The following is a 15,493-nucleotide window of genomic DNA, read 5'->3' as shown; positions in this document are numbered from 1 at the left end:
TTAAATTTAAGTAAATTTTTAAAAACATTTAGAGACTTTTTATCATTTCTTTTAAAATTAAAATTCATAATATTAAAAAAATAATTTATATTATTATTATAAAATTTTTAATTTTATTAATATTTTAATATATTAATTTATTTTAATTTAATCCAAAATTATTTCACATCCTAATTTTTTAATCTATACTAATTATTAGTATGTTTTAAAAAGTGTTTAATCAATAATATATATTAATTATATTTTATATTATGAAAAATAAAATTAATTTAAAATTATATTTCGTATATTTTATTTTTAAAAATATAGAATAATAAAATAGTTTTTGCATGTAATAATAAAATAGTTATAACTATTTTTTAATATATTTTTTACTTTCAACTATAGTGATAATTATAATTTTTTAAATTACAATAACAATTAGTGTGACTTAAAAAAATAATTTAGAAAATGAATTAATTCAGAATTAAATTTAAATAAAATTGGTATATTAAATTATTGATAAAACTAAAAAAATTTATAATAATACTATAAATTATTTTTTAATATTATCAATTTTAAATTTAGGAGAAATAATAAAAAAAATCCCTAATTTTTAAAAAATTTAAAATTGCACTCTTAATTTTAAAATTTTACTAATTAAATTCTAATTTTTTAAATTATAATCAATTATACCTGAAATTTCACTGATGTGGCAATAACGTACGCAATTTCATTAGTTTTTAACGAAAAATTTAATATTAAAGTGTAATTAAAATAAATATAAAAGTATTAATTTAATTAGCAAACTATAAAAAAAATAGAGTAAAATTATAAAAATAAAAAAAAATTAATTCTTTTTAGTGATTATCTCTAAATTAAATTAATTTATTAAATTCAAGCAATACAACACAATCTAATTTGAACTGTGTTCCATCTCCAAAAAATAACTTGTATTCATAAAAGTATTTTTTAGGTGAAAAATATTTTCTATAAAATTATTTTTTAATAAAATAATTTATTTTATATTATTTAAATTTAATTTAAAAAAATATAATAACAAATTTATGTATATAGAAATATTAATAAAATTGTTAAAATGCAGAAAATAATTTTTTTTTAAATATATTTTTATTAACTAATTTTTTTAAGTGTTTTAAATGCTGAAAAATGTTGAAAATATTTTTCTGAAAAATATATTTCATAAAACAAACGGAAGCTAAATTATATTATCCGTTTAGATATTTAATTTAGTTTTTTTAGATTTTCGCTAGTTTGAAAAAGTAATAATTTCATATCTAATTATTATATTCTAATCTTAACTCTATATTTTCTTCTTTAGTTTTTTTGTTTGTATATAATATTAATTAAATTTTTAGTATTTTTATTTGAAAACAATAATGAAAAAAAAGAGGGAAACAAACAAAAGTTTTGAGAGACCAAACCAATTGGAGTATATATAATACTTATAAGAATAAGTATTAGGTAAGAAAAATAAATTAATTCTCTAATCATATCACAATCATATCATATAATCATATCCCTAATTATACACACAATTACTACAAATTTAGACTATTTACAGAAAGTATCTCAACACTCCCATCAAGTTAGAGTGTGCATGTCATATGCTCCAAGTTTATTACAAATATATTCGATTCGTGAACCCCAAAGAGATTTTGTGAAAACATTAGCTAGTTGATCATTTGAGTTGACAAAACTAATAGAAATGCATTCCAACTCAATCTTTTATCTAATAAAATGACAATTCACTTCTATATGCTTCGTTCTCTCATGAAAAACTGGATTTGATGTAATATGGAAGGCAGCTTGATCATCATATATATTGCTATATTTCAATTCAAAAACTGGATTTAATGTAATATGGAGGGCAGCTTGATTATCATATATATTGCTATATTTCAATTCGTAAAGGAGTTGTTTTAACTAAATAAGTTTGCATGTTATCAAAGTCATAGCTTGATATTCTGCTTCTACACTTGATCTTGTAACCACACCCTGTTTTTTACTTTCTATAATATAAGATTCCCTCCAATCATAATATAATATCCTGAAGTAGATCGTCTATCTGAAGGGGAACCTGCACAATCTGCATTAGAATAGCAAAAAATTTATGAGTGACCCTTGTCCTCATAGAGTAGACCCTGTCCTGAAACTTCTTTGATATATTTAAGAATGTGAATGACTGCATTATAGAGACTACTATATGGGGTTTGAAGAAAATTAACTAACCACACTTACAGCAAAGGAAATATCTGGTTGCGTGATAGTGAAATAATTGAGTTTGCCAACTAATCTTCTATATCTAACATGATCTTTAAGTGGCTCCCCCTGTTCAGCAACAAGTTTGACATTTGGATCCATGGGAGTGTCCACATGTCTACAGTTTAACATCTTGTTTCTTCCAATTTATCCAAAGCATATTTCCGTTGAGAAATTGCGATACCTATTTTAGACTGTGCCACTTCAATCCCTAATAAATACTTCAATTTCCCCAGGTCTTTAGTTTGGAAATGACTGAACAAATGTTGCTTAAGCTGAGAGATTCCATCATGATCATTTTCTGTAATGACAATATCATCAACATAGACCACCAAGTAGATGCATTTATCACCATTATGACGAAAAAATACAAAATGAACAAAATTACTTCTAGGCATTCCAAATTATTGAACTATAGTACTGAATCGTCCAAACCATGCTCTTGGAGATTGTTTTAAACCATACAGGGAGCGTCCAAGACAACATACTAAGCTTGACTCCCCTTGAACAACAAACCTTGTAGGTTGGTCCATATAAACTTCTTCGGCGAGCTCACCATGAAGAAATACATTTTTAATGTCCAGTTAATGAAGGGTCCAGTGATTAATTACAACAAATGAGATAAAGAGGCGAACAAAAGCTATTTTGGGTACTGGAGAGAAAGTATCAAAGTAATCAAACCAAAAAATCTGTATGTAACCTTTAGCTACAAGGCGAGCTTTAAGGCGTTCAATTTTGCCATCAGATCCCATTTTAACTGTATAAACTTATCGACAACCAACAGTAGACTTGCTAGGTGGTAAAGATATCAGTTTTCAAGTTTCATTATTATGAAGTGCAGTCATCTCTTGAACCATTGCATTACACTAACCAAGATGATCCAATGCTTCTCTAACTATCTTGGATATAGAGACAGCAGAAATAAAAATATAATAGGAATGAGACAAACGATAATAGCTCATAAAATTATAAATGAGATGAGGATTTCGAGAAGAGTGAATGCCTTTTTGAAGAGCAAGAGGAGGAGTAGCTATTGCTGCCAAAGGCATGACTAAAGTAGGTGATGATGGAACGGGAGGTGAGTCATTAGAAGTATATGCATTAGGGAGAGAAATGTTATTGTTATTAGCATATGAGTGAGGCTGATGTATGTAGACATGAAGAGGTGGCATAGAATTGGGAGATGGACACACTTGAGGAAAAAGATAAATAAGAGTCGGAGGTATAGGTAAAGCTCTAGGAACAAAGGTTTTGTGTGCTGGATTAGAAGAAAAGTAAGGAGAGATTTCAAAAAAGGTGATATCTGTAGACACAAAATATCTGTTGGTAGTAGGATCATAGCATTTGTAACCTTTTTGAAGCCGTGAATAGCTAAGAAAGACACATTTGACTGATTTAGACTGGAGTTTATCTTTTCTAGGAGTATGATCATGAACAAAGAATATACATCAAAAAACACATAGAGATAACTGGGTGGAATTCTGGTTAGAAAATATAATAGAATGAGAACTTTGACGCTGCAAAACAGAGAAAAACATCTGGTTAATCAAGTAATAGGTAGTGAGGACAACTTCTCTCCAAAAACGCAATGGAACATTGTGATGTAGGAGTAAGATGAAGGCTATTTCAATGAAATGCCGATTTTTTCGCTCGGCAATCCCATTTTATTGTGGAATATGAGAATAAGAAGTTTAGTGAGTAATACTCTAAGTAGACAAGAAATGAGTGAATAAGGAAGACGTTGTAGTGATTGAGTTAATTCATTTTCTTATTTCGGTAGCTTATTTATTGTTTTGTTTGCTACTTTTGCTTCTTAATTTCGTGTTATCACAAATTTTAGTAAAAAAAACAAGAGAAGAAAAGGAAAAAAAAAAAGAATGATTCAGACCTGAAAAATTCGTAAAAAAAGAAGAAGAAGAAGAAGAAAATTGTTCTTAAAATTCGTGTTTGAGATTAAAGGCAATAAAAAGTTGGTTTGAGTTACTGGAATTGTTACATGTCTACAGTTGTGTTTTTTTGGTAGTCTCAGTTTCAGCTTTTGTCAAGAGATTTCAAGATTCATTTTATTTTTGAATTATCATTTTGTTGTCACCTTCGCCATCTTTGTTTCTGCTATTAAATAGTTATTACATTTTTTCGTCATTTATGCTTTCCTCGTTAAAAAAATTTATATTCTTGTGATTTTGCTAATCTCATATTGTATATTGATTTCGAAGTGCAATACTAATAAATTGAATATCAAAAAGTAACATGCTTGAGCAATGAGTTCATAAGAGAATAAAGGTCAAATTATGAGCAAAATATGAGCATAAATACATTTCGAGAGAAACACGTGAGAGTGTACATGAGAATCAATTTTTTTTTTGTTTGTATTTTTTAATTCTTTTCAAGATGAAAAGCAAAGAAATAAGAGAAGGTGATAGGAGACTTAATAAATTCTTTGAAATTAAATTACGTACAAAATTTTGATGATTTTATAAAAATATTGAATAGAGCCATGAATAAAGAAACACTTTCTTAGATCAATTCCAATAAATCTAAGTTGCCGCTATAATTGTTGAAAAAGACGACCAATAAGCAGCTTATAGGAATAAAAAGATAAGCTGGTCCCATCTTTTTATTTTAGGGCTTATAAGCACCTTAAACTAGTTTGATCTTATTAAATTACTATAATATCCTTATTAATAATTTAAAAATTACAATATGCACCCTTAATTAATAAAAAAATAACTTATATCATTTTTAGTCATTTTTCATAATAAATGTGTTTATAAATTATTTTTAACCAAACAAATCAATTTTTATCTATATTTATAAATATCTATAACAAACTGGTAACAATTTAAAATTTAAAAGTGCTTATACACTAAAATTAGCTTATAAGCAAAATTTTGTAAACTAAACTAAATACTATCTTAGTTGTTTCATATTAAAAATATAATAAAGGACATTTTAGTCATTTTTCTAAAATTAACGGTAATTTAACGATGATCTAATAGTAATTACTAATGTATAGGTTTATTCAAATATTAAGGACTAATTAGGTGGATTTTAAAAATACAGAGACTAAAGCAGAGATTTCACTAAATTGTAATTTACTCATTTATATAACTAATTGACTGATAAGGCCCAAAGTTTATATCATTTTGCATTTTAATCCAATTATTTAAATTTTGGATGAATTAGCCCAATATTTATATTTAAGTGTAATTTTTATCAATTTTCAAGAATAAAAAATGTGTGCATTCATGTAACATGCAACATGTAATATTTATTATTTTTAAAAAATAATTTCATCTATGATCACTAAATTTTAGTCACTGATTCATTGCCGTTACTAAACTTTAATTAATTTCAGAAAAATCAATCAATGTTTAAGCAATTACATGAAATAATCACTCAAGTAAAATTTCGATAGTTCTCCAGTGAAATGCATATGTGACTTAAAATAATAATAATAAAAATTTCATTTGCCACATAAGTTAGAAAGAAAAAGAGATATTTTTTTGGCCACTCATTTAAACTTACAAAGAACTCCTCTCTCTTATACTTTTTCGCTAAAATTTGTAGCAAACCCACTCAAATAAAAGTCTCCTAAAAAGTCCACATGATGAAAAAGAATAAAAAAAATGTGCAGAATGAGACTTTTCATTTTTTTTAAACTATTCAATCTAAATTTTTTTATTTGTTTTGAATGAAAAAACTAAAAAATGTATTTATTTTTTATTAATTAAAATTTATTTCATTAAAAATACTATAAAATTATCTATTTAAATTATTTAAAAAAAACATTTTAACATTATCTTCGATTATAAAAATTTCAAATTGCAAAAGAAATTGTAATAATTATTGGCTTCTTAATTTCATCAATACAATTTTTTAAAAAAAATTTTTTCTTCCTAAAAAACTTATAGGCTTGTATTTTTTTTATTTTTCAATCACATCAAATTAAAAAAAATACATTAATGCAAATTATCTTTGTATGATATATGCTACCAACTCTCATATTTTATAATATTTATGTAAATTTTTAATATTTATTTTATATATATAAGTGAGTAGGTTGCGAGTAATTTTTTACAAAATTAATTAAATATTTTTAATTAAAATATATGAATAAATTTAAAAAAAATATAATCTAATAATTAATCTATAATTATTATTTTGAATAAAATAATTGTATAATTAAAAATAATAAATTTATATTATTATATATAAATTACAAAATAAAAATATATTTGAGTTTCTAGTAGCATTTGAGTCCGTAAAATTTAAAAATTTAGGGATTAAGAAATTAAAAATATTAAAATAGTTAAAAAAATTTTTTGATTATTATTTTAAATAAACCACATATATATTTTAACAAATGACTAAAATTTAATGACCATAGATAAAAATTATTATATTTTTAAAACATAAATTATTTGTATTTATAAAAAATAATATTAACAGTTAACTATAATTAATTAATATATTTAATTTAATATGCTCGTCAGTGCATTTAATAATTAAACTTTAAACTACATTTAATTATTAAATTACTATTTTTAATTTTGAAAATCGACTGCAAATGTAGTTTAAAGTATAAAATGATAGACATTGTGTTTCTAATTCGCCTAAAAGAAATATGACGGATTCCAATCAGACCCTAGACCAAAACGGTCCAAAAGCCGCCCGTTGAGCAGTTGAGCGTCGATATCAGACCACAAAAAAAATGAAAAAAAAAAAATTCATTTCATATCATACACAAAATTTGGGAACTAGGCTATTTGATATTTTTAACGTTACTTGAGGAAGAGAAGGAAGGGGAAAAAAGGGAAAAAATCTTGCAGGAAGAGGATAAAGAAAGCAAAGAGAAAAGGGGTTCAATCCATCGATTTCTCTGCTGAACTAAATCAAACGACGTGATTATTCTTTTCCTTCGTTTGATTTTGTTTCTTCGATTCTTTTTTACTTATCTTCAATCCTAATTTATATATATTTAATTTCGCTAGTGCAATTTCAATGACTTCAAGTTCAACGGCTGTCTCAAGTTCTCTATTGATGAGCGTTCCTCAAATCCGTACATGTTTCAGTCCCAGGGACGATAGTTTTTCGAGAAGCCGGCGGCGGCGGCTCAGTCTTATACGGCCAACGCTGCTTCATGCTCCTCCTTTGCCTCGGTTCCATCTCAAGTCTCAATCTATCTTTTACCCACAAAGGTGTTTATTATAGTTATGATATCAAATTCAAAATTATTAATTTGTTGGAATTTTTTTAATGTTAATTTTCTTTCTCTTGATTTAAAGATGGACACATGAAGTTGCTAATGGAGGATCAGGTTCTTGTAGAAGAAAGAGGAATGGCGCTTTGAAAAGTGTTAGCTCCTTGCTTCGTGAAACACAGGTTGATGCATCTTTTTCAAAGCAGTATAACTGCGTTACCTGCTCGCTGAACCACCGTCGAAAACATTCTAGGATACCGAGATATTTTCCAGGAGCGTTTCTTGACAAGTCCACTTTTCATTTGCCTTGCCATTCATTTGATGCTACTTCTGTGAGTAAACTGTTCCAATTTCGTTATTTATTTATTTATTTTTGGGTCCATGATTTTGTTTTGTTAATTCTCTGATCAATTTTGATATTAAAAGGTGTTGAGGGCTCATTCACTGCTTGCTTCTGTTATATGGTATTGATTAAAATTTTCACACCTATATAAGATGCTTAATCCAGTCGGTATAAATAAGTTAGTATGGATTGAAGGAAAAAAAAGTGATTACAGGATGGTTGTAACTTGAGCCCATTCATATTGAGTTGAGCTTACGGCTTTAATTGTTTGTTGAACTAAGCTTGAGTGTAATATCTTAAGCTTAAGTCCTCTCAATTAGATGCCGAATTTAGTTTTCTGGCTTGGCTTTGCTCTTTCATGCTTTTATGTAGAGTGTATATGTCATGACTGAGAAACAACAATTGCAGCAAAAGACATGTTTCATTAGCATTTGTGGTACGTAAATTCCTGTGTCTGCAGATCATAGTATCTCTGTAGCAGTGACTCAAGTCGATCCCAATATATTTTCCCTTACTCTCATAATTTGTTCCCAAATAATTCGAGCCTTTGCAGTTTGCATACAATATATTTCACCATGATGATTGCGGTTCATCTGATTTTCAGGAGAACCGTGTTCATGTTCCGTGTGCATCTGTGGGCCCAAATGAGCCACATGCAGCAAGTACTGCCTGTCCAGATGGTATCCTTGAGAGACAAGATTCAGATTTGTTATATCCTGAATTAATAACAGGATTAGATGAATTTTTAAATGCTGAACTTCCATCTCACCCAAAGTTGTGCCGAGGGCAATTGAAGAATGGTCTCCGATATCTTATATTACCAAATAAGGTTCCACCAAACAGGTAAGATTTTGCATTAAGGATGATCATGCTTACCAGAATGCCTTCCAAAGATTTCTGGATTATAGTTATGTTATCAAGATAGGTGCATTGATGGAAATCAGATACATGATGCACAAGTGCTTGCTGAACTGTTGTTAGTTGCATTCATATTTCAAATATTCTTGCAAATTGTTGCATATGCCTTCCACATGCTACTTACATTTGATGATGACAACTGTCAAAATATCAAATTGTTCAACTATAAGCTAAGGGACACAAAAGTTTTGAGTATATACGTTCACTAAATGCTCCACAATGTTGAAAGTTTAGTTGCATTTATATTCTACATGTTCTTGCTAACATATCGTTCTAAGTTCTATTAGCCATCCATAGCAATCTAATTATGACATTTGTCAAAGGGAATACTTCAACTAAAGGGTATGAATATTTAAAATGTCTCTGTTGTATAAACAAACTGATATTTTACATCAGAACTCTATTTCATGTTTGAATACACATTAGTGCAATTTCCCCCTTATTGTAATAAACCATTATTTCATGGGCATATGGATGGTAATTTTTGGAATTTGAGGTATTTCATGTTTTTTTCAACAATTCTACCCATGAAATTGTTTAGAATTCACGATTTTTTCTTTTTTTCTTTTTTCTTTTTTTAAAGCCTGCTTGGTTATAGTCACTGGCCCTTGCTTCTTTCATATATTAATAAAATAGACTTATGCAGGCAAGTTGGCAACTAGTTTGCATTATTGTTTTTGCAATTTTGCATGTGATTAGCATTTGTTAGTTTTACTCACTATAGATATTAGACATTAATGAAGTTTAGACATGGTAGATGTCAAATTTCCAACCAATGAAGACTTGCCATATATCAGTGCACTTTAGGGTTTCACAGGCTAATATAATGAAGTGCAAACAGATCTGGGCCCATTAACCAGCTACCTTAAATTGATTGGGAAAAACCCCATGTGAAAGGTTAATTAATTTGATGAACATTTTGAAGAGATAGCAGTTGAAGGGTATGGCAGCAAATATGTGTTCAAGGGTGATTTCTTTAATTTGCAATCAGTGAGACTTTCAACAGAGGAGATGTTGCATGATGTGTCTAAGCTGAAATGCAAATAAAATTGTATAAAATTTTTGCCACTTGAACTTTGAAGAAAGTAGTTTGAAAAGATTTACTTAAATATGTGATTAAGGATTTGTTGTAAATCTATGGCACATATTCCTATTACATGAAAGGTTATACATATGTGTAAACTTTCTCCATCTCTGTTTGTTTGTCTATCTCATTGACAAATTTTCTCCTTCTAATTCAGGTTTGAAGCACACATGGAAGTCCATGTAGGATCAATAGATGAGGAAGATGATGAGCAAGGAATTGCACATATGATCGAACATGTTGCATTCCTTGGAAGCAAGAAACGAGAGAAACTTCTTGGGACAGGTGCTAGGTCTAATGCTTACACTGATTTCCACCATACTGTTTTCCACATCCATTCACCGACTGCTACAAAGGTTCGTCACTGTTTATTTTATTTTTCTTTTTTTTTTGGGCATGCCTATGGACATTGGACAGCTGTTATTGGATGTGGGCTTATCTTCTGAATGAATCTTGGTGGTATTTTGGGGCCAATGAATCACTTAGATAGTATTGACTTATTGACATATTCTCTAGAGAGAACATTGTGGACTCAAATCTTCACTCTCCAAACTATAACAGAAGAAGGAAAAAGAAAAAAGAACTCCTCAATCTAACATTTTCTTTTTGGGTGATTTTCACCTTATGGCTTGATGGCTGCCTCTGTTGGGGTTGGAAGAAGCTGATAATTAATCCTTCTACAATGGGGTATTATGTAAGAAATGTAAGAAACCAATATATGTGTAGGTTTATTTAGAAAATGCGGATAAGGTAGCTAACACCATAAGTTCATAAGACATGCATATGCTTAAAAAATTTGAAATATTGCTACATTCATCTCTTCCAGTTAGTATATGTCAATATATGCATGTGTGTATCTGTGTTCAGATTCCAACTGCATCACTTATTTTCTGTTGAATTCTTATGGTTTTTCCTGCCAGAGTAAAGGAAGACTTTCTGAAAATTGATAATTATCCATTATATGCCATATTAATTCATGTTTATTAGTAGGAGAAGTTATATCCAACATTTTGGGTTTGTCTTGTCCTAGGTATGCTATCGACATTCAGTATGCATGAAGCATCAAATTGATTACTGATGTCAAATTACGTTTTGTTAATATCTGACATGGTGGAAATGGAATATTTAGAAAAATATATTTGGGTGATATGCTGCAATATGTTAGAAAGGGATGAGTTTAGCTTAAGTGTCTATGCTTCATAGGTGAAACAGGAGTAAGTGGAATACCTGAATTTGTACGTCTTATTAACCTTCTTAGTTTATTTTCTTATTGTCATTAAGACCAATACTTATGAATTCTTACTAAGTTCAGGTTAATGATGTGTATATTCATGCGTATTTGCAGTATAATCTAAGCTGATTCATGCCGTGCTTTCTTTTGCTTATTTGTTAATTTGTAGTTTGGGCTAATTTAGACATCTGGTATTTATGATTGGAAATGGGATTCCTTTGTCAGGATGCTGATGGTGATCTACTTCCATCTGTACTGGATGCCTTGAATGAGGTATGAATAGGAAGTAGAACTTTGCTATATGTTTAAGTTACATGCCTTAAGAAAGTTACATTCGTTGATTAGCAGGACAATGGATTGCATATGCATCTTTATGCTTTATTTCAATTCGACTTGAATTAAGAGTGACATTTGGTGTCTCTTGTGTGTGCATTTTTCATGAGGATAGATAGCTTTCCATCCAAAATTCCTTTCCTCTCGAGTAGAAAAAGAACGACGTGCTATTCTTTCAGAATTGCAGATGATGAATACAATAGAATATCGTGTAGATTGCCAGGTAAACCATAGTTTTTTCTTATTGTTTTGGAAGTCATTAATAAGTTGTTGGTTAATATCATTATCATTATCATTATGTTTTTTTACATTATTATTCTTTTGAATATAGTTACTTCAACACCTACATTCTGAAAACAAGCTGAGCAAAAGGTTCCCAATTGGATTAGAAGAGCAAATTAAGAAGTGGGATGCAGATAAAATTAGGAAATTCCATGAACGCTGGTACTTCCCTGCAAATGCGACCTTATACATTGTTGGTGACATTGATAGCATCTCAAAGACGGTTCATCAGATTGATGTATGTCGCAAACTAAATCATAATATGTGAAATAATGTTTCTAGCTTAGTAATTCTTTTACTTTTAATGAAACAAAGGTTCACAGTTATTTGTGTCATGCAGACTGTCTTTGGAAAGACTGGACTTGAGAATGAAACAGCTTCTGCACCTACTCCTAGTGCATTTGGTGCAATGGCTAGTTTTCTAGTTCCTAAGCTCTCAGTTGGGCTTTCTGGGAGTTCATCTCCAGAGAAGTCATCTAGTTCTATAGATCAATCTAAAATCCTTAAAAAAGAAAGGCATGCAGTTCGTCCTCCCGTGCAGCATAATTGGTCTCTCCCTGGACACAATGTACATATGAAGCCACCGCAGATTTTTCAGCATGAGTTGCTTCAGAATTTCTCAATTAATATGTTCTGTAAGGTATATCTTTAGTGGTTATATTATCAAAGCTTCCCATCCATCATGTTCTAACTTCAGTTTTATTGGCCTTTGACTTGGAGTTCTAACTTCTAGTACCTTTCTTCCTCTTGTTAAAGTTTGTTTAACACTGTTTTTTGGTATTATGCTATGGCCTATGGGTGGCTTCTGTAAAAAATATATTTATATATTTGAAAAATCAATTTTTGTTAAATTAACATATTTCCATAAAATGATTACTTTACAAAAGTAACTACCATTTTACATAAATTTATTATAAAATATATAATGTTTGTAAAGTTTATTGTATTTCTGTAATAAAGTAAGTTTACTTTATTTTACATCAAGTAACAATAGAAACTCCCTATGCTATGAATTTTGTTGTAGATTCCAGTGAGCAAGGTCCGAACATATGGTGACTTGCGTAATGTTTTGATGAAGAGAATATTTCTATCTGCATTGCATTTTCGCATTAATACACGATATAAGGTAAGCGGACTTATTTTAAATAAATTGTGTTTAAGCTTATTTTTGTTATATTTTCTTTTACTGGTTTAGCTTGTAACTGATTGTTGTTTAGTTAATAAGTTGTACTCTATTCTATTTCTTTCCTTTTTGGTGGTCATTTTTTCATCTCTTCACATTTTCATTTGAAGGACCAGATCATAAATTTGATGACTATTTTAATATTTTGTGGACAGTGCTGAAGATTTTATTTATTTTTCTTTCTATTATAGGGCTTCTACTGTCCCTCATTTTGCTATTAATTCTTATGATTATAAGTTTATTACATGACAATTGTAACTTGAAATCAAATATTTATGAGTTAGGAGGACTAGCTTGTGAGATAATAGAAGGTTGCTAATTGTCTACTTGTTATGTTGTTGCTGATACATGTTTCAAGGCAACACCATACACTTTGGTTAGTGCTTTGAAAGTTTCACCGTCAGTAGAAAATTTCTAAGTTTGAATCTGCTGTTGGCACTGACATTACCGATGATATTTTTTAATCTATTTCTTTTATGTAGACAGTTCTTGATTTTCTGCTATTACTGCTGGTAGTGTTTTGCTTTCTTGCATTTTTGTCTCTCAATTCTTTTAATGGAAATTAATATGCAGATAATTGCAAGTTGAAATCAAACATTTATATGGCTTCTATTTTGTTGTGTTAGCATCTAGTAATGATGAATGCTGATAACAGATGCTGACATCAACTAGTTTGGAATTAAGATTTAGATGTTATTATTTCTATTTTGATGTTTTCCCTGTTTGTTTCAATTCCATGTCATCTAGTTTGGTTACTGCAAAAGCTTTTGCTAATTCTGGAAATTTTCAGAGTTCCAATCCACCATTCACCTCTATTGAATTAGATCATAGTGATTCTGGAAGAGAAGGATGCACTGTCACAACTCTCACAGTAACTGCAGAGCCCAAGAATTGGCAGAGTGCAATTAGAGTAGCTGTTCAAGAGGTTTGTACTTGTCTTCACTAATGCGTTTAATTCAATATTGTTTTTTTTGCAAATAACTTTTCATGCTGCTTCTTTCAATTTTCATTGGAATGTTTTTAAAATAACTTTTGATGCTTTGTCAAGCACAAGAAGGAAAAGTCCAAGCTGCTATTCTGTCTATATTGGTTTGGTATGGTTTGGTATAGTGAATAGACAGAAAGAAATGCCTGGGACTCTAGAGTTATGGTTTGCTCTTGCAATTGTGGTGTTTTAAGACTGTTCGCTTTGGCTACATAAATTAGGAGGACCACTAGATCTACTTTTTGTAATTGTTGTATTCTATATTTGTCTTCTACATATAAATTCTGCTTTTAGTTAGAGAAGTGCATTCCTAGCTTTATTCATTTTATACTTATTGTGACACTCTTGGTTGTGAATGGGAGATAAATTAACAATTTACATCTCCAATGGCACTATGAAATCTAGCCTTTAGCATGATGTTGTATCTTCCTTCGATGGTATTTTGACCTGTTTTTATTTTCATTTTTATCCTGATTGTATACATATATGTGTGTGTGTATATATATATATATTTTTTGATGCAGGTCCGAAGACTTAAAGAATTTGGTGTCACTAAGGGTGAACTAACTCGTTACATGGACGCACTTCTAAAAGATAGTGAACATCTTGCTGCTATGATTGATAATGTGTCTTCTGTTGATAATTTGGAATTTATTATGGAGAGTGATGCGTTGGGCCATACTGTGATGGATCAGAGACAAGGTCATCAGAGTTTGGTTGCTGTTGCTGGGACAGTCACTCTTGAAGAGGTAGTTTTCACTTAATAGCAACACTACTTATCAGCTATCATGCTTTCAGATGGTTTTATGTGATGATTGCTACCATGAATCTCATTTTGTTATTTTCTAAGTTAACAAAATCATCAAATTTGTAGTGCGAGAAGGATTGACTGAAGATACAAAAATTAAATATTTTATGGAAGTGAAAAAAAGATTTAGAAGTTATTGAATACAGTAGATGCTTCAATTGGAAAAAGGGAATTGAGGAAGTATCCCTTTCCTGCAAAAACTAACTGTCAGGATTTTGAAGTAAAGATGCTTTTTGCCTACAACTTAAGTAAAGGAAAAAGGGGGGGGGGTGATATATTGGAATGCACGCAACAGCTTGTTTTAATGGAGGTCCCAAACCGTCATGCCAAGCAACCTTTAACAGGATCTGTTATGTTCATATATGGTTACAGTAGTTCTTGAAAAGATTGGCAATGTTGGCAATCTTGTACCTTTATTGCTGTTATTCCTTGCGTTTTAGGATATTAATGCTGACTATATATTCAGTCTTATTAATTTTCTTTTAATAAACGGGGAACATGTGATATTTTTGTACTTTCCCGTTCCAGACAATTATTGTTTGGTAACTAGCAAATTTTTGAGTGTGGCAAATAGAGTCAATGGGAAGCAGATGACTAGAAGAGGAGAACAAGGAAAGGAGTAAAAGATAATTGCTGGATCAGAAGAGCAGCCAAAATTAGCATATGATTTCTACTATTCTACCGGTGTTTATGACCTTATGAAGTTGATATATAACATCTCATAGTTTAAATGAGGCTAGAAGCTTAGATGCTAAAATACATGTAATCATCCCTCAACTGAGACTTAATCATGGACTGCCTAACCAACTGTTTTGATGTCCTCTATCTGGAATCCGGAATGGCACTGTTTATGAGTTCCAT

The 15,493-nt window shown here is 29.7% G+C and overlaps 1 protein-coding gene across 1 annotated transcript in view; it reads left to right on the top strand.

The window, feature by feature from the left end:
* Positions 1 to 7,003: 7,003 nt before the first annotated feature.
* Positions 7,004 to 15,493, top strand: part of LOC110615784 (stromal processing peptidase, chloroplastic) — a 28,565-nt gene continuing 20,075 nt past the window's right edge. Inside the window, exons 1-12 of the mRNA XM_043956838.1 lie at positions 7,004 to 7,166; positions 7,257 to 7,463; positions 7,551 to 7,797; positions 8,413 to 8,651; positions 9,968 to 10,166; positions 11,267 to 11,314; positions 11,490 to 11,597; positions 11,706 to 11,894; positions 11,997 to 12,296; positions 12,681 to 12,782; positions 13,630 to 13,764; positions 14,349 to 14,573. Coding sequence (XP_043812773.1) covers positions 7,267 to 7,463; positions 7,551 to 7,797; positions 8,413 to 8,651; positions 9,968 to 10,166; positions 11,267 to 11,314; positions 11,490 to 11,597; positions 11,706 to 11,894; positions 11,997 to 12,296; positions 12,681 to 12,782; positions 13,630 to 13,764; positions 14,349 to 14,573 — 1,989 coding nt within the window. The 5' untranslated portion in view covers positions 7,004 to 7,166; positions 7,257 to 7,266. The remainder of the gene's footprint in view (positions 7,167 to 7,256; positions 7,464 to 7,550; positions 7,798 to 8,412; positions 8,652 to 9,967; positions 10,167 to 11,266; positions 11,315 to 11,489; positions 11,598 to 11,705; positions 11,895 to 11,996; positions 12,297 to 12,680; positions 12,783 to 13,629; positions 13,765 to 14,348; positions 14,574 to 15,493) is intronic.

The sequence above is a fragment of the Manihot esculenta genome, chromosome 5, assembly GCF_001659605.2.
Source record: "Manihot esculenta cultivar AM560-2 chromosome 5, M.esculenta_v8, whole genome shotgun sequence".
NCBI lineage: Eukaryota > Viridiplantae > Streptophyta > Magnoliopsida > Malpighiales > Euphorbiaceae > Manihot > Manihot esculenta.
The sequence above is the reverse complement of the archived record's forward strand: the minus strand, read 5'-3'. Positions and strand labels throughout refer to the sequence as shown.